Genomic DNA, 20,623 nt, shown 5'->3' with positions numbered 1-20,623 from the left:
GACCTATTATTCATTCATTCAAAAAATATTGTTGGACATCTATGCCACATCAGATGCTCTTCTAGGCATGAATGAGGGATGATTAGGAATTGATGCAAAGGCTCTGCTCTCATAAAGTTTACCTTCTAGTTAGGGGAGATGTTATAAAAAATGCATGAAGTATTTGTATGAGAAGTGGAGCTACAAATGTGTGAGAAAAACAGAGTAGGGAGAATAGAGAGTGATCAGAGAAAGAGGGCCATCAAGGAAGAAATCTTGGATAAGGTGGCATTTGGTATTTAAGCCAAGTCTGTATGGAAATATGGGAGAGACTTGTGTGTCTGCCTGGTGGAAGAGCATTCCAGACAAATGGAAGAGTACATGCAAAGGATATGGATATGAGGATGCTTAGCATGGCTGAGGCATAACAGAAAGCCAGGTGGCTGGAATAGAGAGAAGGGCGGGCAAACGTGTCATCTGTCTTTATTCCATTATCTGAGACAAGGACTGTGCCATACTGTTCTTTGTTGAGCATCTCTTATGTTTCAGGTATGATAGCTGGTATGGAGGGTGATAAAAATAATCAAGAAGTTGTTCATTGAGGCCGGGCGCAGTGGCTCATGCCTGTAATCCCAGCACTTTGGAAGGCCGAGGCAGGTGGATCACGACATCAAGAGGTCGAGACCATCCTGGCCAACATGGTGAAACCCCGTTTCTACTAAAAATACAAAAATTAGCTGGGCGCGGTGTTACTTGTCTATAATCCCAGCTACTTGGGAGGCTGAGGCAGGAGAATCGCTTGAACCTGGGAGACGGAGGTTGCAGTGAGCCAAGATGGTGCCACTGCATTCCAGCCTGGTGACAGAGTGAGACTCCATCTAAAAAAAAAAAAAAGAAACTGTTCATTGAATATATCCACATGTCTTAGAGGCAGTGTCTCTCTGTTCTGAAATTAATCTTACAGCATGTAGACATATCTAAGTAAATGTGCACACCTTCTCCCCTCACTCCCCCTTCCAAAAATAAAAAAAAAAAAACACCTGGAGAAGAAACTGGAAACTGTATGCTTTCTCCTTCATGAGCTAAACGGTTTCATTTCTTCCTCCCCACTTTCCACTTTTCATTCTTGCTTGCTTTCTTCTTTTCTTCCTACTTTTTATCCTTCTCTCTCTGTCTCTGTCGCTCTTTAACTCCTTCCCCTACTCCCTACTGTCTTTGTAAACTTAATTTGGACATGAGAGGTGAAGCTGGGTGGGCTTCTGGATTGGGTGGGGACTTGGAGAACTTTTGTGTCTAGCTAAAGGTTTGTAAACACACTAATCAGTGCTTTGGGTCTAGCTAAAGGTTTGTAAACGCACCAATTAGCACTGTGTAAAAACGCACCCATCAGCGGTCTGTGTCTAGCTAAAGGTTTGTAAATCCACCAATCAGCACTCTGTAAAAACACACCAGTCAGCACTCTGTGTCTAGCTAAAGGTTTGTAAATGCACCAATCAGCACTCTGTAAAAACGGACCAATCAGCACTCTGTAAAATGGACCAATCAGTAGGACGTGGGCAGGGCCAAATAAGGGAATAAAAGCTGGCCACCCCAGCCAGCAGTGGCAACCCACTCGGGTTCCCTTCCATGCTGTGGAAGCTTTGTTCTTTTGCTCTTTGCAATAAATCTTGCTGCTGCTCACTCTTTGGGTCTGCATTACCTTTATGAGCTGTAACACTCAGCGCGAAGGTTTGCGGCTTCCCTCCTGAAGTCAGAAAGACCACGAACCCACCAGAAGGAAGAAACTCCAGACACATCTGAACATCTGAAGGAATAAACTCTGGGCACACCATCTTTAAGAACTGTAACACTCACCGTGAGGGTCTGTGGCTTCATTCATGAAGTCAGCAAGACCAAGAACCCACCAGAAGGAACCAATTGCGGACACAGAAAGTTATGTGATGTGCTTCTCAGTTCTCCATGATTGAGTGTGACTTTGTATATGATTTTCTGTCTTTACCCAACTAAACTAGGTTCTAGTGTGGGTTTCCAGTAGGACTTTCTCGCAAAACACACAGCCAGTGTTCCCCAAACACATCTCACATTCTCTCATGCCTCTCTGCTCCTGCCCAGTGCTCCTTCTTTCTGGAATAATGAGTTATCCTTGTCATCATTCCAGGCAGCCTTCTAGGCTTTCCCTCAGCTTTTCCATCATGTCCCCATCCCTGACGAAAGTAATTCACTCTATAACATAGTCTGAATAGTAAAATAGTCTCTAGCCTAAAGAGGACTAAATAGGCCATGGAGGAATAACAAGTCCACAGCTCTGTGTGATACAAAGTGAAATAAATTCAGAGTCACAGGAAAAGTTTCTAGCACAGAGTAAAACATCTGTGCAGAGGTATGAGGATTAAATATCTCACCGGCAAGCCCATAGCACTTCCATTCATCCTAGAATGCGCTCACCATGCTGCACTGTAATTGGACAGTGAACTTTCTGTATTTATATTATTAGATCGGTGCAAAGGTAATTGCGGTTTTTGGCAATTACTGCAGTTACTTTTTGCACCAACCTAATAGTATGCTTTTGTTTTCTCTCTCATGTTCCCAGTTTTTAGTTTCGTGCTTGGCTAAATTTTATGATCCCAGAATTTTCCCTGTAGTAGTCATGGCCTCCTGAATGCCTAAAGGCCAACAATAAAATACAATATTTAGTCAAATACACTGGTCCCAAATCAAGAAATTTCACAGAAGAAAGCAATGCTAAATCACACTCATCATGCCAAGCTAGAACATTTGATGTAAGTCTATAATTTTCACAGAAGTATCTCGTCCTCTGTGTAGACTTTCTGGAACCAAGACTAGAATCTCACTTTTGACATTCTCAATTTCTAGCTGGTACATGTGACAGAGGGCACTAGAATCCTGATAGGAATTAAGTGTATATGAACAGCAGCGTGTTGACACGTGTGTGCGTGCGTGATGAGTGAGAACATTTAATACAGAAGTTTCAAAATAAGTAATAGAGCAGTAGAACAAAAGGAAAAGTTATATGCGCTTGTATGGGCTTCAAAATCTGTTTTGCTTTTAAACAGATTGCTTAAATTGCAGATTTAAATTGTTTCCAAGTGGAAACAATGGGGAATAGGTGAGTTTTAAAGTGCTTATGCTTGCCTGCATCGTTTCTAGCTTTGTTTATAATTAAATGTCTACAATATTAGGGAAAATTAAAGTATTTGGTGCTAAATAAACACTTGTTGAATGATAGAATGGATGGATAGAGTCCCAGAGATCTGTAATATATTTTTTTGCTGTGTTGGTCAGGCTGGTCTCAAACTCCTGACCTCAAGTGATCCACCCGCCTCGGCCTCCCAAAGTTTGGGGATTACAAGTGTGAATCACCGAGCCCGGCCTGGATTTTAAACAAAATTTAAGAGAGAAAAAAACATGTGATCCACTTAGCACAGTTCCTGACCCCGAGGAAAGGTTGCTCTGGTTGTTTTGGAGGTTAGTGTTGCTGCTGCTGTTATCAATGAAGACATTCTGGGGATGGAAAGGTTTGCCTAAGCCCCAGGAAAAACTTCACAGAAGAAGGTCCAGGAAGTATTTGGACTGAGTAACAGGAAAGGAAAAGGCTGTTCAAGCCAGCAGAACTCTGAATGAACATAGGGAGTCAGCCAGGAGTTAAGCATGCTGTTTAGAAATAGCAGAAGCCCTCAAGACACAGACTTGCCAGCAACATCCCAGAGCTTTGTTTTGTTTTGGCAGCAGTGGGAAGGAAACAGGTTTCAGTGGATAATTTATGGTAAAGATTTGTTGGATCTTAAAGTCATAGTCTGATTTTTAGCATCCGTTTTGTTTCTAAGCTTCTAATAACTCTCATTATGTAAAGAAATAGTCTAAAACCAACCTTGGTCAATGACTTTCTCAGAGTCGCACGCCATGCTGGAGATGGAACTAGGACCTAGAAGATCGCTCCAACAGGAAGACGGAACACCTGCCACACCTGCTGATTGGCCCTGTGTGTTGGGTGCAGAGATGACTTCCACATTCTCCTTGTAGCCCTACTTATTTGGCAGTGCTGTCTGCTGCCTATGCAGAAGACCTGTATTTGTATTAATTATTATACAAGGAGAATATTTTTTCATGGTGTTTTTTAAAACGTACTTAAAAAATCTTTAACCCAAACAAAAATTGAATATAAAAAGAAAGAAGTGGCCGGGTGTGGTGGCTCACTCCTGTAATCACAGCACTTTGGGAGGCTGAGGCAGACGAATCACGAGGTCAGGAGTTCGAGACCAGCCTGACCAACATGGTGAAACCCTGTCTCTACTAAAAATACAAAAATTAGCCAGGCGTGGTGGCATGCGCCTGTGGTCCCAGCTACTCGGGAGGCTGGGGCAGGAGAATCGTTTGAACTCGGGAGGTTGCAGTGACCTGAGATCGCTGCCACTGTACTCCAGCCTGGGTGACAGAGTGAGACTCTGTCTTCAAAAAAAAGAAAAAGAAAGAAGCTGCCTCAGGTAGAAATATCCTTAGCACTTTGCAGGTGGTTAGCTTGAGACACAGTGAGCAGTATTGGTGATTACAGAGAGAGGACTTAAATACCAACTACAGCTATCATTATGTGAGTACAGTCTAACCTGGCGCTAGACTCAACACATTTCAAGACTAAGGTCATCAAATGTCATAACTTCTGGCAAGATGGATATTGTTTGTTCCCATTTTCTAGATCAGCGTTTGGAGACGTGGAGTGATTTACTAAGCTAGCAGGCCTTGAGCCTGCATTTAAACCTCTGATCCTCTGTTCAAAGCCTACCTTTTTAAAAGCAGCTTCCCTTCTCTAGAACAGCACAGGTTTTGGGTGGATGGGGATTGCATTATTCTAAGCAGCAGCTGTTGCAGAGAGTGAAGATGCTTGAAAAGAATAGCACAGTGTCCTAATTACCTATGGCAAGGAAAACATCTGTGTAGGAATAGTAATGAAATTAATTCTAATGTCTAGCAGTTGCATGCATTAATTGACATTAATTAATGCCAAATTACAAGATACTTCCTATGGAATCACATCATACACTCACCAGAATTGAATATGGAAAGAGTTCATCATACTTAATACTATTACAGCAAGCCCCAAGGGGGATGAGTGCTTGGTCCCTCATTATGAAGTGCGGCCAATTTCTTTCTGTTTTCCATTAGGAGGAGAAAGGGAACAAACCAGGAACACTTTACCACGGGCAGACTGTTCAAGATGGTTCATTTCCCCTTCAGCTTGCAAATTTCACTTTGAGCCACTCAGAGCAAGAAGTGGTTTGAAGACCTCTTCCGGGGCTTTTCTTGTGTCCCTATTTTACACTTGGTAATTCTCAGACCAAAGATAGGCTTATTGCACAGCTCAACAGCAATATGCGGCATGGGAAGTAGAGAAAGAACAAGCAGAGAGATTAGAGACAGTTGATCTCACAAGTCCATCTTGACTCCCCTCCCCCTACTTGCCCGGCTGTAGAAGGGCTGGACTAGGGATTTGTTGTAAAGATTGCCAACTCTTTCACATTAGTGGCTCTCCGCTGTTGCTGACATCTCATATATATCTTTTATTCATTTTTCCTATGCAAACATACATTTATAGATATATCTATGACTTGCAAAAAACTCAGGTCCATAATGCACATATTTTGGTAACCTACTTTTTAAAAACTTTTATTTTGGAATAATTTTAGATACACAGAAAAGTCACCCAAGATAGTACAGAATACATGTACTTTATACCCAGCTTCCTCTAATGTTAACATATTATGTTATTTTTTTCAAAATAATATTTTGAAAACTAGGTATATTTTTCAAAACTAGGAAATTAACATTGGAATAATATTACTAATTGGTAACCTACTTCTATAATATAAAATATATTAAGCATTTCCTCATAAAAGCAAGATTTTAATAGCAAACTCTAAATGTTCCATAGTTTATTAAGTTCTTTTTCTATTGTTGGCCATTATGTTTTCTCCAAAATTTTTTATTATAAATAACACTGATAAATATCTTAGTTGTTGAATCTTTGCATTGATCCTTGATTTTTTCCTTAGATAGAATTCTCAGAAATAAACCCTAGGTCAAAGAGTATCTTTTTTTTTTTTTTTTTTTTTTGAGGCAGAGTTTCACTGTTGTTGCCAGGCTGGAGTGCAGTGCCGTGATCCCGGCTTACTGCAATCTCCACCTCCTGAGTTCAAGTGATTCTGCTGTCTCAGACTCCCAGCCAAGTAGCTGGGATTACAGGCACGTGCCACCATGCCTGGCTAATTATTGTGTTTTTAGTAGAGATGGGGTTTCACTATGTTGGTCAGGCTGGTCCTGCATTTTTAAGTATCTTGATTCATATTGCCAAATTACCACACAAAAATATTAAGGTGTTCTTATTTTGTATCTTGGGGTATCTGTTTGAACCTTAGATAGAAGCCAAAATATACTTAACAAAAATTGGCCCCACACTCACTGGGATTTTTCATGCAACATAGTATAGTAGAAATAAACCAAAGTTGGAGTCAGTCTAACCACGTTGCAACCACATACTGCCGTTTCTACAAATCACTATTTTTTAGCTTCATTCTCTTTATCTGCAAAGTCAGTTGGTATACTCTGTAGTGTTGTGAAGACTAAACGTGCTATAGCTATGTGAACATGCTTCAGACTGCCTGGCTCACAGATGAACAACAAATGTTAAATTCCAACTTTGTTTTCTCCCTAAATTCCTTAGATTAATAATTTCTATATAGATGAATTAGAAACATGAAAAGGGTATGTTATTATTTTCCATCTTATGTTTGTACAGGGACCTCTGAAGAGGAGATTTAGGTCTTAAGGAAAAGAAAAGAGCCATCAGACACTAATACAAATAAAACAAGAATTGTGTATGCATCAAGTCCTCATTAGGTGTCAGTCTTAAAAATTCTAGTTGGAAATTGTATTTGTAATTTGAAGGTCAAGACCTCCTAATCAAGCTCTCATTGTGTTTAGCCATTGTTTTTGTTCATTATCTCACATAACAAGAAGCACAGAGGTTGGGGCAGCTTGAGGCTCAGTACCATCAACAGCTCAATGATGTCATTAGGAAATGGGTACTTTCCATCTAGTTGTCATACTCGTTATATAAGCTTGACTGTAAGACTGGCTCCTTTGGGCAACCAGAAACCTAGAGCCATTCACATTGAGACACAGTGTTTACAGAGACAGAAGATCTTCTGCTGTATCTCCTGATATCTCTCAGATTCCCCTTAAAAGCTCTCTCCTCACTTCTCATGTACCAGTACTAGGTTTAAATGCCCTCTTCTAAAACAACCAATGGCAAGTGGAGAAGGAAGGCTTGAGTAGGTTTAGAGTGACAGCATTCCTCCTTGCATATGGGAACTTCTGAGTCACATGGAGAAAAGATGAGCTGACAGATCCGATATTGGATTTTTCAGCAAAAAGGCAGAGAACAATGGGTGTTCAGTAGCTCGCCAAAGAACCTGATTCAGAAATATAACTGGAATATTTAAATTTGGCTTAACTAGTCTTTTTAAGTGTGTTCCCAAAATTTCTCATCATTATGAAAGGTGGCAAAACAGAAAACAGAAATATTATCATTCTTAATCATAACAACTAACATTTGTATGAGTTTGAGTTTCAAAACATTTAGCATATATGTTATTTTAATTAATTCTTACAGCTAAAGTACAAGATAGTTGATATTGGCATCCTCCTTTAATAGATGAAGGAGGCAGTGAAATTGGCCCAGTTGTCCCATAGAACATGATGTTTACGCTTTCTTTTGAATAAACACAGAAATTGATCCTCCCAGTCTTCAAACTTGAGAAAGTTACATTTGTTTTATCCGACTTCTTATCCAAGTTCCTTTCTCAGGAAACCAACCATCAGGCCTCCCAGGTATCATCAAGGAACTTAAGTTTAGCAGATCACTGCATCTAGACAATGAGATACCAGACCCCTCACTCATCCTGATTGCCTAACTGACAACTTGCTTTCTGTTGACCAGCTCTTCTTCCTTACACCCCCTAATTCCTATTTTCCCACACATTGTTACATTTCTTCCCTGCTATATAAACTCCTAATTTTAGTTTGTCAGGGAGATAGATTTGAGACTGATCTTCCATTTCCTCAGCTGTGGCATCTGATTCAAGTCTTCTTCCTTAGCAATACTCATTGTCTCAGTGATTCGCTTTCAGTACCATGAACAGAAAAACCAAGACAGAACATTGGTTAGCATTGCAGTAACAGCAAGACTCAGGAAGATGAAAGGATTTCTTATGAACTACACAGCCGATAAATAAACCACACCAGAATTCAAGCCCAGTTCTTATCGTCAAATCTCCATTGTTTCTATGACCCCCAAGCTACATTTTGGAAAACAGAAGTCACTTAAAAGCTGTAAAACAGTCTGGTGGAGTGTAAAATTGTGAGGTAAAGATTTTGTGTGCTAGACGGAGGATCGTTCTGGGAAGGGATAGTCCCAGAAACTGTCTTTAAGGAAAAAGATCCTGTGTTCTGCTCTAACGTGAAATTACAGGAATGCCTGAAAAAGGAGATGAGGAAGGAAGAATAGAGGACTCTAATTTAATTTTGGAGGTGGCTTCACCAGGACTAGACAGGTTAAAGCACTTGAGAGCTATCCCCATCTTCGGAAATGGCAGTGGGGTGAAGGAAGATGGTGTGTAAGGCTCTCCACCATTGTCTACTGAGAGGTTATCAGAAACCCCATCAGTCATTGGTCAGAGGGAGCAAGAGTGCATGCCGCCCCCTAGTGGCACTCTGCAGAATACAGGTAGGTACACATAAGTTCCTTAAGTAAAGGTGGTCCTGGACAATTCCGCCTTCCTAGTTTTCTTAAGAGAAATCTTTAGTGAATCCTTATATCTAGCCTATCTATCTCTACATACTCTTCCCCACCTCAATTTCCTGTAAATAATCATCTTCTGATATTTTCATTTGGAAAAATGGAATTCTGCATAAGTCTCTGATATCTTAAAATCAAACCCACCTACTCATTAAGCATCAAAAACAAGTAAAATAACTCCTTTTTTATACTCAAAAGGATATATTTCAATAAGTGGCATGTTCCAACAAATATTCATTTATTGCCTACTATGTGCCAGGAACAGTATTAGGATCTGGTGGACACAACAGTGAATAACAGCCACAACAACAAAAACAAAAAAGGCATTTGTCTTTATGGAGATTACATTCTAATGGGAGCATGGCTCAGTAAGAAAGAAATAACAAGGTAATTTTATATTGTGATAAATTCCATAGAAAGAATTAATAGGATGGTGTGTGATAAAGAATAACTATGGAAGATCCTCAGATGTAACAGTGGGCTAGCTGAAATCTAGAACGTGCTTTGAGAACAGCCTGGGGAGAAGCATTTTAGGCAGAGGGAATGCAAATGAAGAGTCTTTAAAGTGGTAGAAAGTTTGGCCAACTTCCTGAACATAAAGTAGGGTGGATTAGAAGAATCACAGAGAGAGTAGAAGAGATTAGCATGGTGAGAAGTGGGGGAGGTTGGAGGGTTGGCGTGGTGGGTGGTGGAGAGTTTGAATTTATTCTCAATACAATGAGGCAAAAGGAGTTTTAAGTAAGGGAGTAACATAATCTGATTAGATAGAGGCCAGGATAGTGTGCTCAAAAAACAGGAATAGCCTCCCTGATAAAATATATTTCCAGCAATAGAGACCAAACTGACGTAAGAGTTGTCATTACTGATGTTGTATTTATCACCAGGTGAGATCCAGGGTCTCAACTGATTCCATTGTAAAGTAACAGCCAAGTCTTAACTCAAGGAACTCCTCCCAATTCGGTTTTGCTTTTTTTTTTTTTTTTTCCTGTCACCCAGGTTGGAGTGCAGTGGCGTGATCTTGGCCCACTGCAACCTCCGCCCCCCTGGGTTCAAGCGATTCTGTTGCCTCAGCCTCCTGAGTAGCTGTGATTATACGTGCCTGCCACTGTGCCCAGCTCATTTTTGTGTTTTTAGTAGAGACGGGGTTTCACCATCTTGGCCAAGCTGGTTGTGAACTCCAGACCTCGTGATCCACCTGCTTTGGCCTCCCAAAGTGCTGGGATTACAGGCATGAGCCACAGCTCCCGGCTCTGTTTTACTTCTAATTAATTATGAAAGAAAAACCCTTATCTTACTTAACCTAGAATCTTATAACCACATCATTTTTATCATTAGATGATGAATGATTAGATGTATGTGTGTTTTCCTCTTTGTCAAAGATCAAAGTGTGAAGGTAAAACCTACTAATGAGAAAAAATTGACCATGAAATCCCAAGTATTATTGCCAGTTTTTGAAAATATTTTCATTTGGGTTTGGGAGGGAAAAAAATAATTAGCAAGAATTTAGTATTCTAGGATATCAAGACTTGGTGGAAGCACCAGGAGATGATGTAGGTGGTATTGAGAGCAAGTGAGTAAAATAATAATGATAATAATTTAAATAATAATAACAATGACAATAACGTATTTAACAAAGACTGTGAGGCTTGTTTAAAGAACTGGAAATGGTGGCTGGGTGCGGTGGCTCATGCCTGTAATCCCAGCACTTTGGGAGGCCAAGGCAGGCAGATCATGAGGTCAGGAGATCGAGACCATCCTGGCTAACACGGTGAAACCCTGTCTCTACTAAAAATACAAAAAATTAGCTGGGCATGGTGGTGGACGCTTGTAGTCCCGGCTACTCAGGAGGCTGAGGCAGGAGAATGGCGTGAACCCGGGAGGCGGAGCTTGCAGTGAGCCAGATCACACCACTGCACTCCAGCCTGGGCGACAGAGCAGACTCCGTCTCAAAAAAAAAAAAAAAATTGGAAATGGTAAGGGAAATATCAAACGTCCACCCTGACTCTAAATCTCTGTCTGTATATCCCCCTCAACCCCATGTTTTTTTGTTTTTTTTTTTTTTCAGATTCACATTATCTAACTTGCCGAATGCAGAACTGTACAGAGGCCAACAGGAATCAGCCTTTTCCAGGCTACATTGACCCAGACTCTTTGATTGTTCAGGATCATTATGTGTTTGTTCAGGTATGAAAAATCCACTTCTGTTGATTGTCTCAGAAACCTTTCTTTTCCTTGTTTCTGTCCCTTTTGCCTGCTTTACACTCCATTAAGAGTCAAAAAGAGAGGATGGGAGGGAGGGAAGGAGGTAGGGAGAGAGGGGAAAATCACTATCTTTTCAATAAAAGGATAATTAGTGAGTGTGGAATCTTCTATACTAACAGAATAGTCATGAATTTCTTTGGGCTGTGTCCAGAGGATCTTATCAACATGGGGTCATGAAGGCATCGCATAGAGTAGTGAGATTGTCTCTAGGATGATGCACAGTACGATCTGTCCCCCACACCTGCATTCCAAAGAAGCTCCCAGTTATCAAAGGGACTGAACAAATATGTCAGTCTCTTTCTATCTGGGAAAGGGTCAGCCAATCAGCCCCCTCCCCAATACCCACCTTAAAAGTGGAGAAGCAGGAATGGGAAGGGAAGCTGTGGGGTGGCTGGAGATAGTGGGAGGCAGAGGCCAGGGGGAGAGTAATCAGCTTTTATTGTCATGCACCAACTGTGATTAGAATAAAGACACTTCAGAGCAGATGTTTTCAGCCAGGTTTTTCACCCCCAAGAGAGTGGAGAACAGTTTAAAAAGCTGACGTTTCCTGAGTTGTTAGTAGAGACAAGAAGCAAATACGCTGCACTGCTTTTCAGCATTCAAGGAAAAATTTAAGCTTGTTTGGACAATGCTTTTAAAAACTCAGTTACCACCTTCCATGTTAAAAATGACAAAGGTAAAATTACTAAATAGCTTATATGTATATATAAAAGTATACATATATATATATGAAGACCCATTCTAGACAGTATTACATTTATTTCGACAAGAAATTGTGATTTGGAATATTTAATTACATGCTTTGAGGATGCAATTTGTTTAAATGCCTACCAGCCTGTGTACTTATAAAATGTTTCACATATGATCACACACATACACACACACACACACACACACACACACACCATTTCTTTATTCTTCAGGGAAATTAGTAATTAATACTCTGACAATTTCAGCATCACGTTGTCAACGGACATTCGAATAGTTACACGTATTGGTTCTGTCTATAATAATTAATTTCTGTATCAGTGCTGCTCCCAGGAACCTTTTCTGGTTTCTAATAACACTTTGTGATCCACATCTATGACTTACAAATGAGAATCAATTCTGCATTTGGAATTTCACACAGTCTTTACCCATGCCACCATGAACATCCTGTAACCCCTCACTAGACCTAAGAGGTCATCTGGCCACATGACGGTGAAGATGATAACTTTCCAAGTCACATTCCTAATGTGATGAACATGCGCATTTGTTGACATTCTGAGTATGCAGACTCCAGCTGTCATTGAAACTCCAGGCATTTCGAGGGGTTAAGAGTGGCTGTGTAGGAGAGAGAGAGAGACGTGGTGGTGCCCTTGACACTGTGCCTGCAGGTTGCTCATGTGCTGGCTGGAGACCACACCTGCCCTCTCTACCTGCCCTCTGTACCTTCCTGCCCTCTCTCACACCCACCAGGATTCTTTGGGCTGCATGCTTTGGACAAGATTGGAGGGGAACTGGCTGTGGTGGCACCTGCTTGTAGTCTCAGCTCCTGGGGAGGATCACTTGAGCCCAGGAGTTGAAGGGTGCATGAGCTATGATTGTGCCACTGCGCTCTAGCCCTGGGCAATAGAGTGAGATTTAGCTTTAAAAATTTTTTTAAAAAGGCTGGGCACAGTGGGTCATGCCTGTAATCCCAGCATTTTGGGAGGCCGAGGCGGGCTGATCACCTGAGGTCAGGAGTTCGAGACCAGCTTGGGCAACATGGTGAAACCACCCCCCCCACCATCTCTACTAAAAGAATACAAAACATAGCCAGGTGTGGTGGCAAGGGCTTGTAATCCTAGATACTCTGGAGGCTAAGGCAGGAGAATCACTTGAACCTCGGAGGCTGAGGTTGCAGTGAGCCGAGATGGTGCCATTGTACTCCAGCCTGGGTAACAGCAGTGAAACTTCATCTCAAAAAAAAAAAAATTTAAATTAAATAGAAGAGACCTAGATTGAATTTGGACACCAATCCTAGCCTGGTTTTCTGTCTAATATGCCAGCACTCCTGTCTGTGCCATGTGCCCATAATCATCAGTGTAACACCATCAAATTGGAATTCAGTGCCCAGAGATGTGAGCCTCCATCTCTGCCACTGTTTGAGTTGGGCCATTTCATTCTGATATGGCACAGGGACCTACTTGTAGGGTCATAGGCTTGGGTCTAGAGACCTGGGCTGGTGATGGCAATCAGCCAATGTACCCCATTTGAAAAAAATAACTCAAAATGTTTTCTGGCATCTGAGTCACAGTGCAAAGTTAAGAATTGTATTTTTGTCCAGTAGGTTAAGTTTGGGCCGCTGACCAGCTCACATAGTCTTTATAAGTTGTGTTTGAACTGAAGGCCAATTCTTTACACTTGTCCGCAATAGACATTAATGCCATTTGTTGTGTTGGAAGCTTCCTCCTTCCATTCAGGTGACTGTTCTGTGACCTGTGCCTGTTACAGTAGCTCGAGCTTCTTACAATCTTGTTTTTATGATCCAGCTGACATCAGGAGGGCGGCCACATTACTACGTGTCCTACCGAAGGAATGCATTTGCCCAAATGAAGCTTCCGAAATATGCTTTGCCCAAGGTATGGCCTAAATCACTTTCTTCATTTCATTCTTGACTCTCATTCACAGAAGCCAGCCTCCATCCCTTTCCCAAGGACTCTTTCAGCCTCTCATAGTCATGTTTTCTTTACATCTCTCATCTCTGTTTCCCAAGTTTGCTCTGCCTTACTGTCTCTTTGGTCAGTCTTATTACCCTCCTCTTGTTTCCTCCCTCCCTCCCTTCCTTTCTCTCTCTCTCCCTTCCTTTCTTTCTTTCCTTCTTTCTTTCTTTCTCTTTCTCCTTCATCTTACTTTCTTTTTTTCTCTTTCTCTTTTTCTTTCTTTCATCTTACTTTCTCTTTTTCTCTATCTTCTTTCTTTCTTTCTTTCTTTCTTGTCTCTGAGATTGTTGCTATAGGAACATTCATATGAATTTTAATAATTGATTTGCTTTTCAATAGTAAAGATTTTCAAGCCATATGTATTGGTTTTCTAACAAGACAGAAAATATTTTTTGGATGTGTTATGTCTCAGTGCAACAGCTGCCATCCATTTCTGTCCCGTTTGATTATCAGTTGTTTACTGAGCGGTGATGCCGTGACGTGGCACCAGACTTTGCTTTCTCAGCCAGTCAGCTCCCTGTAAACTTATGAGACTGGTTGTCTTTAGAGTTCTGAGTCGCAGCTAATTTTTTTAGACTTCCCCAAAGGCATATCCTTTGGAAAACAGAGGCAAACAAAAGTTAAAGACCCTCAGCTGTTGACATCCCCAGGCTGTCTTTCCAGAAGTGCTGAAGAACTGCGTTAATATGGAGCGCCACCTAGTGGAGGTCAAACTGACTCGGGAGCTCAGAGCTGTGTATTTGCGATCTGGCTGCCATCGTGATGTATTTGAAGTGACTTGGAACTGTAAATGTACTGTGCCTTAATCTTAGAGCAAGGGAGATGTATGTGGCTATAAGAAGGGGACTATGCAGGTTTAAAGAGAGTTATAGCTCAACTTTGAAGCCTTTGGGTTGCACAAAGAACATACATAACTTTTTTTAATTGAGTTTCCATGCCTCTTTCTCTTATATTTTCATCCGTGACTTTGTCGTATGTTGTCTTGAACCAACACCAGATAGCTGCCCAGGAAGTCATATAATAGACATAACACAAGGACACAGCATGCCTCCTCTCCCGGGAGAGCCGGTGGTAACAGATTGTTCTGGTTTCTCCAGGATGAATTCTCTTTCTTGGCTACCACCCTTCCCTCACCCTAACGTAGTGAAAGGTGGGATGTAAGCCTCAGCCCATTAGAGGTAATAACACACACTGAGTTGCACTATTAACTTGAAAGAACTATAGCTATGTTCGTGGTTGTTATTTTCAACTGCTGAGAGATTAATGACTGTGGTAATTATCCAGAACTGTATGTATTTCTGTGTATGGATACATTTAAGTTCTTGTTGTTCTTGATTTGGCTTAAGTGTTTTTTTTTTCTCCAATAAGACAAGAATTTACAACACTTAAGTTGTGCCTTAGATGAGAATTGGATAACATCACTATGTAAAAGGAAAACTGAGTGTTGTTCAAATTACCTCTGATAATCTCTTAGGAAGGTCTGTCAGAGAAATGAACATGTTAACTCAACAAATACAACAGAGCCAGGTTTTGTTTTGTTTTTTTCCTCTTGAGCATTGAAATAAATTGTTGTTTCTTTGATTGACTAATAAATGAAGTAGTTGACTTGCAGGATTTGCACCTTAAAAAAAGAATTATCCTCAATGCAATGACATGCTGCTGTTGTTCAAGAGGGATGTGGAAATGGAGACCATATCCTCATCTTATGCGCACTCTTGGGAATAAACTGTTTTTTGTTTTTGTTTTTGTTTTTGTTTTGTTTTGTTTTTGAGACAGAATCTCGCTCTGTCACCCAGGCTGGAGTGCAGTGGCGCAATCTTGGCTCACTGCAACCTCCGCCTCCCGGGTTCAAGCGATTCTCCTGCCTCAGCCTCCCAAGTAGCTGGGACTACAGGAGTGTGCCACCAAGCCTGGCTAATTTTTGTATTTTTAGTAGAGACAGACTTTCACCATATTGGTCAGGCTGGTCTTGAACTCCTGACCTCATGATCCGCCTGCCTTGGCCTCACAAAGTGGTGGGATTACAGGTGTGAGCCACTGAGCCTGGCCGGGAATAAACTCTTTAAGTGACATAAGTTTTGGTGGAAATCAAATGCTATTTGTAGCATAATTGAGGCTAGAAGTCAAGTCTCCTGACTCTCAAGGTAGTACTTTTTTATATTATACTTTCTTAGTAAATTAATAGCTTCTGTTATTAAAACATAGCATCATCACCCCATCAAAATTCCATATACTGTCAGGGGCATTAAGAAGAAAATCCCATTGACTTAAGGAGCCCCAGAAATCATAGTTTAAAATCAAAGAAATGTTTGTAGACTCATTGCTGGGGGTTTGGGAAACAGATACTTTGCATTGCTTGTTCATAGCCATCACACAGATCACTGCTGACAGTTGCCCCCAGTGGCATCTAGCCAATATGGAAGGAAAAAGTTTTACTTTGAACCCAAATTTGCATCTGTCTTCTTCCTCCTGTTCTCCCAGAAGAGCATGTTCCATTACTCAGTCTTATCTGGGTTCTGAGGGTAGAATGCAGTGATTAATTTAGCTTGTTCCCAGAAAAAATAGGGGCTAGTACAGCAAATGAATGTATTATTTGGTCCAGGTGGATGTTTATTATTTAAGGCAATGAGATTCTTTATTACAATCCCATTATACCCTCAAAACGAAACCCCAGCTTGAGTGGAATGATCTGCGACAAAGGTGCATATTTTCATGGCCTGTCAGGGCTGGTGCAACTGGAAATGAACAAAGCTTCATGCCGACCAAAGGAATCGAGACAAACCAGCACTTTCATGCTCAATTTTCTTTAATCACCCACTACCATTGTATCAGCTCCTGAAAGATCATAGTCACCCTGAGCTGTGCTCAAAAAAATATTTACTAATAGTAAAGAATGACAGTGGGTAGGGAGATTTTAATATTGCCATTGCCATTAAGAGCATGTGGCCCTCCAGACAGGGGAATGTAGTGAGTTTTCCTTCCTTTAACTTGCTGGGAACCCATTCTGAGCTACTCAAGTGAGATAAATGAGGCAATACGTACAAAAGTGCTTTGAGCATTTTGGAGGACAAATACTCTATAAAAGCAAGGTAATATTATTATTAGTATGGATCTAGTTGTCTCCGTGATAGAAGATCGATGTGGACCAGGATGCAGGTGATGTGAAGGCTGCTTGATTTGCAGCAGGAGACCTGGATTAGGGACCCAGATCTGTCACTAACTTGCTTTGAAACCTTGGGCTGGTTTGTCAATGTCTCTTTTCTTTATTTTTTTTTTAAATAAGCTTAGATTCACCACAGTATTTTCTCATATGTGTTACTTAGAATAAAATGTCCTTAGTAATCCTTCCTGAGAATTTGGTTGTGTGGTCAAATATGTCTAAAAAAAGGAATAAACTTCATTCTGTGTTTCTTGCCTAGAGAGTAACAGTAGCTCACTGGTATGTTGAAGGTTTAGAACATCCAATGAGCAAGAAAGATCTGTAATTCACCATTAATTAATATGTTTTACCAAAGGATCCCTTCCTCCTTTTCAAGTCTACTAAAATCCTAACAACATTGTTGTCCTACGGAGCAGACTTTAGAAAATGCTTCAATACAAAATCTGTAAGATCACACCTTGCTCTCAAATTCTGTGACTCGGTTAAAGCATTCAACATAAAGTGCCACATTGGGAGAAAAAGCTCATTTCTCCAAATAGAAACAGGATTTAGGGAAGGAGAAAAAAGAAAGATGATATATAAATATTTTAAACTTTTCAATTAAACTATTTAAGACCAATATCATTTGAAAATGGCTGTACAACATAATTACATGAAACAAAGGAAGGATTGGAACTCAGCTCATATCTAGAGATGGCCATTTTAATCTGTTATCATTGTGTGATTAGTTCTCTAAGTGACCTAGACCACAATATTTGATGCATCTGTGTTTTCCTATCCGAATCTACAAAATAAAGTCTTGGGAGAAGTGGCCGGTATAGGTGATGCACTTTACTCTTCCAGCCTAGGATTATTTAATCAAATGTCTATTGTGAGAAACTCAGAGGTTCACCAGTGCAGAGATTCACTGTAAATCACAGAAGTGGGAATTAGCTATGCGGGGGTCAGGTTATTGTTGAGATATTTTAACTTGGCTTCAGGGATGATGCTGCATCTTACTGACAAGGAAGGGAAGATGAATTGGGAATAGTTGTTTGATGCTTCTCAAGGCCAAGGTAAGGATTTAGGTCTTTGCCCTATAGGGTAGGGAGCCATGGGAGGTTTGGTTGTCAAGGCAGGAACAGCTCTGGAGCTAATTTCCACAGACAAGTCTCTCCATTAGAAAGAAACCAAACACTTGGGTATAGCTTCTCCTGGTTCAAAGAATTTTAAATTTTATTTTAAACAATAACAACAAAAACACTTGTGTGAACCACTTTCTTGTCGTGTATATAGTTAGGACTTGAGTATTTGTGATAAACAGAAAGGTCACATGAACCTAGATTAATCAACAAAAGGGATGTAAGGGCTCACTTAACTGAGAGTAGCTAACATACCTAGAGCATATGCTAAGTGCCAGGCACTATTAGGAGTGCTTAACACTGATTAACTGATTTCATCCTCACCACTCCATGGGGGACCTATTATCCTTGTCTCTATTTTGTAGATTGAAATTATGAGACACAGAGTTTCATTCACATGGCTAAGCTATAGAGCCAAGATTTGAACTCAACTAGTTTTACTCCAAAGTCCATTCTTCAGCCACTTTACTAGGCTGTCTTCTTTAACTGAAAAGTCTGGCGGTGGGATGAGCTTCTTAAATGTCCACATTTAGGGACCAAAAAATGTCACAACATTGGGCCATCTCTCTCCATCCGCTGAGCCTGTTTTCATCAGGATTGGTTTCATCCTTTACCTCCAAGATATGTCTCCAGCAGATCTGGAATTTTCTTTTTTATTCTTACTGCTTAAAAACCAATAGTGAGATACTAATTTGGTCTCTCCCTAATAACTCCGCAGTCGTTCCAGAAACATGTCATATTGACTTTATGTGGGCCACCTGCCCATCACCTATTCAGTTGCTGTTGCCAGAGAAATGGAATATTCTGAAAGCCAGTTCTAAAAGCTCATTTCTTGTGCTGCTGGTAGAAGAAAGTAGGGAAAATTTAGATTTAATATAGAAATATATCTGAGAGGGATGAGGCTGTTTTTCAAAAAACATCAATCCATACACTTGGACCTGTGTCTCCTCAGGTTCTGCCTCAGATTGAAAATATTAAAAAAAAATACAAAGTAATACAAATTAAATAAATGATACAACTATTTACATAGCCTTTACATTGTATTAGGTATTGTAAGTAATCCAGAGATGATCTGAAGTGTACAGGAGGATGTGCGTAGATTATATGCAAATATTACACCACTTTATATAAGGAACTTGAGCTTCTGTGGATTTTGGTATCTGAGGGCAATTGTGGAACCATTCCGCCTGCAGATACCTAGAGAGAGCAATAATTACCAGGAGAAATGTAAATAGACATTCAACAGATAGAAGCACACATTAAATTAATGGGCAGGATTCATTTTTTGACCTATCCACTTGGGGTTCTTTCTACAAAAATGTTACCAAACTTGAGTATGTCATATGGAACCTGAGTAGAGGTGAGGAATATAAAGCCCTTTGGATATGGACTTCTCCCTCTGGGATCACGAGTTTACTGTGATAAACGGTAAAGAGGATAGGGATTCTTGTTCCTACACGTCTAGAGCAGAGTCAGAGCTGAAATGCTGCTTGATTGAGAACATGGGCATATATGACAATGAGAAATTTAGGTTAGTAGTTAGGTAGAATTTCCCCGCACTGGAATTGTTAATAGGAAGATTGTCAGATTTCCTAAAGCTTTTCAAAAATAGAGTATGGTGCATCTGGAAAGATTAGAGTACTAAGTGATGCCGAAAACAAGAATTGTTCTACGTTGTTCTTCTACCTTTGTGGTTATATGCAATCTTTGTTTTCGTTTGTTTGTTTTGGCTACTTAGCTTTAATTTTTTTGGTTTTTGGAAGTTGTTTTATGTCTCCTATCTTGGGCAAAGGGTAAAATGCAGGCTAGAGCATATGAACAGACATCCCGTAAAGAAGAAAGCAGGCCTTGGTCTGAGTCAGCAAGCTTTGGACTGTGGTAGCTTCCATTGTACTTCTCTAGAGTTATAAATGGGGGAAAAAGAATTTGAAATTCCCACCCCAGGGGCACTTGTTCACTGCCTCCGGGCTACCTTTGCTTTAATTCTGTCTTCCAGGACAAACAGGCTCTGAAAACATCATCAGTTATGCAGGCTATCTTTTACCCTTTTTCACTGGAGGATTCCTGCAGAACCTCTCAGTTTAGATTTTGATAAGCAGCTAAGTCTTTGAACACGCTAACATGAGGGTTAGTACTTTGGGTTTCTCTGGTGAATGTTTTCTTAGGGCTGAGGGTAGAGGAGACCGGCTGGGGGTTGCTGAACCTTTGGGCAGTGCTTTTCAAACTTTAATATGCATGGTAATTATTTAGCAATCTTATTAAATGCACATTTTGATTCACCGGGTGAGGCCCAAGGTTCTATATGTTTAATAAGCTTCCAGGTGATGTCCTTGCTGCTGGTCCATGAGCCATGCTGAGAGATGCAGGGTTTGTCTGTTTTCTCTCTGTTCCTCCAGCTTTTCCTCATATCTACCCCATATATGCCTTCTGAGCACGTGTCATATTTGTGCTTGGCAAAAATATCAGGATGCTTGATTCTCCGAATCATACATATTTAAGAAAGCATTTTTCAAATTATGTAATGAGGCAATTAAAACTGGTCTATCAA

The 20,623-nt window shown here is 40.5% G+C and overlaps 1 protein-coding gene across 5 annotated transcripts in view; it reads left to right on the top strand.

Annotated features, from left to right (window-relative positions):
* SORCS1 (sortilin related VPS10 domain containing receptor 1) overlaps positions 1 to 20,623 on the top strand; it is a 589,577-nt gene that overhangs the window by 442,051 nt on the left and 126,903 nt on the right. For all 5 annotated transcript variants that reach the window (XM_055093367.2, XM_034931441.3, XM_003825559.5 and 2 more), the window contains exons 7-8: positions 10,914 to 11,032; positions 13,624 to 13,713. In XM_055093367.2, the coding sequence (XP_054949342.1) occupies positions 10,914 to 11,032; positions 13,624 to 13,713 (209 nt within the window). The remainder of the gene's footprint in view (positions 1 to 10,913; positions 11,033 to 13,623; positions 13,714 to 20,623) is intronic.

This window comes from Pan paniscus, chromosome 8 (assembly GCF_029289425.2).
Source record: "Pan paniscus chromosome 8, NHGRI_mPanPan1-v2.0_pri, whole genome shotgun sequence".
NCBI lineage: Eukaryota > Metazoa > Chordata > Mammalia > Primates > Hominidae > Pan > Pan paniscus.
The sequence above is the reverse complement of the archived record's forward strand: the minus strand, read 5'-3'. Positions and strand labels throughout refer to the sequence as shown.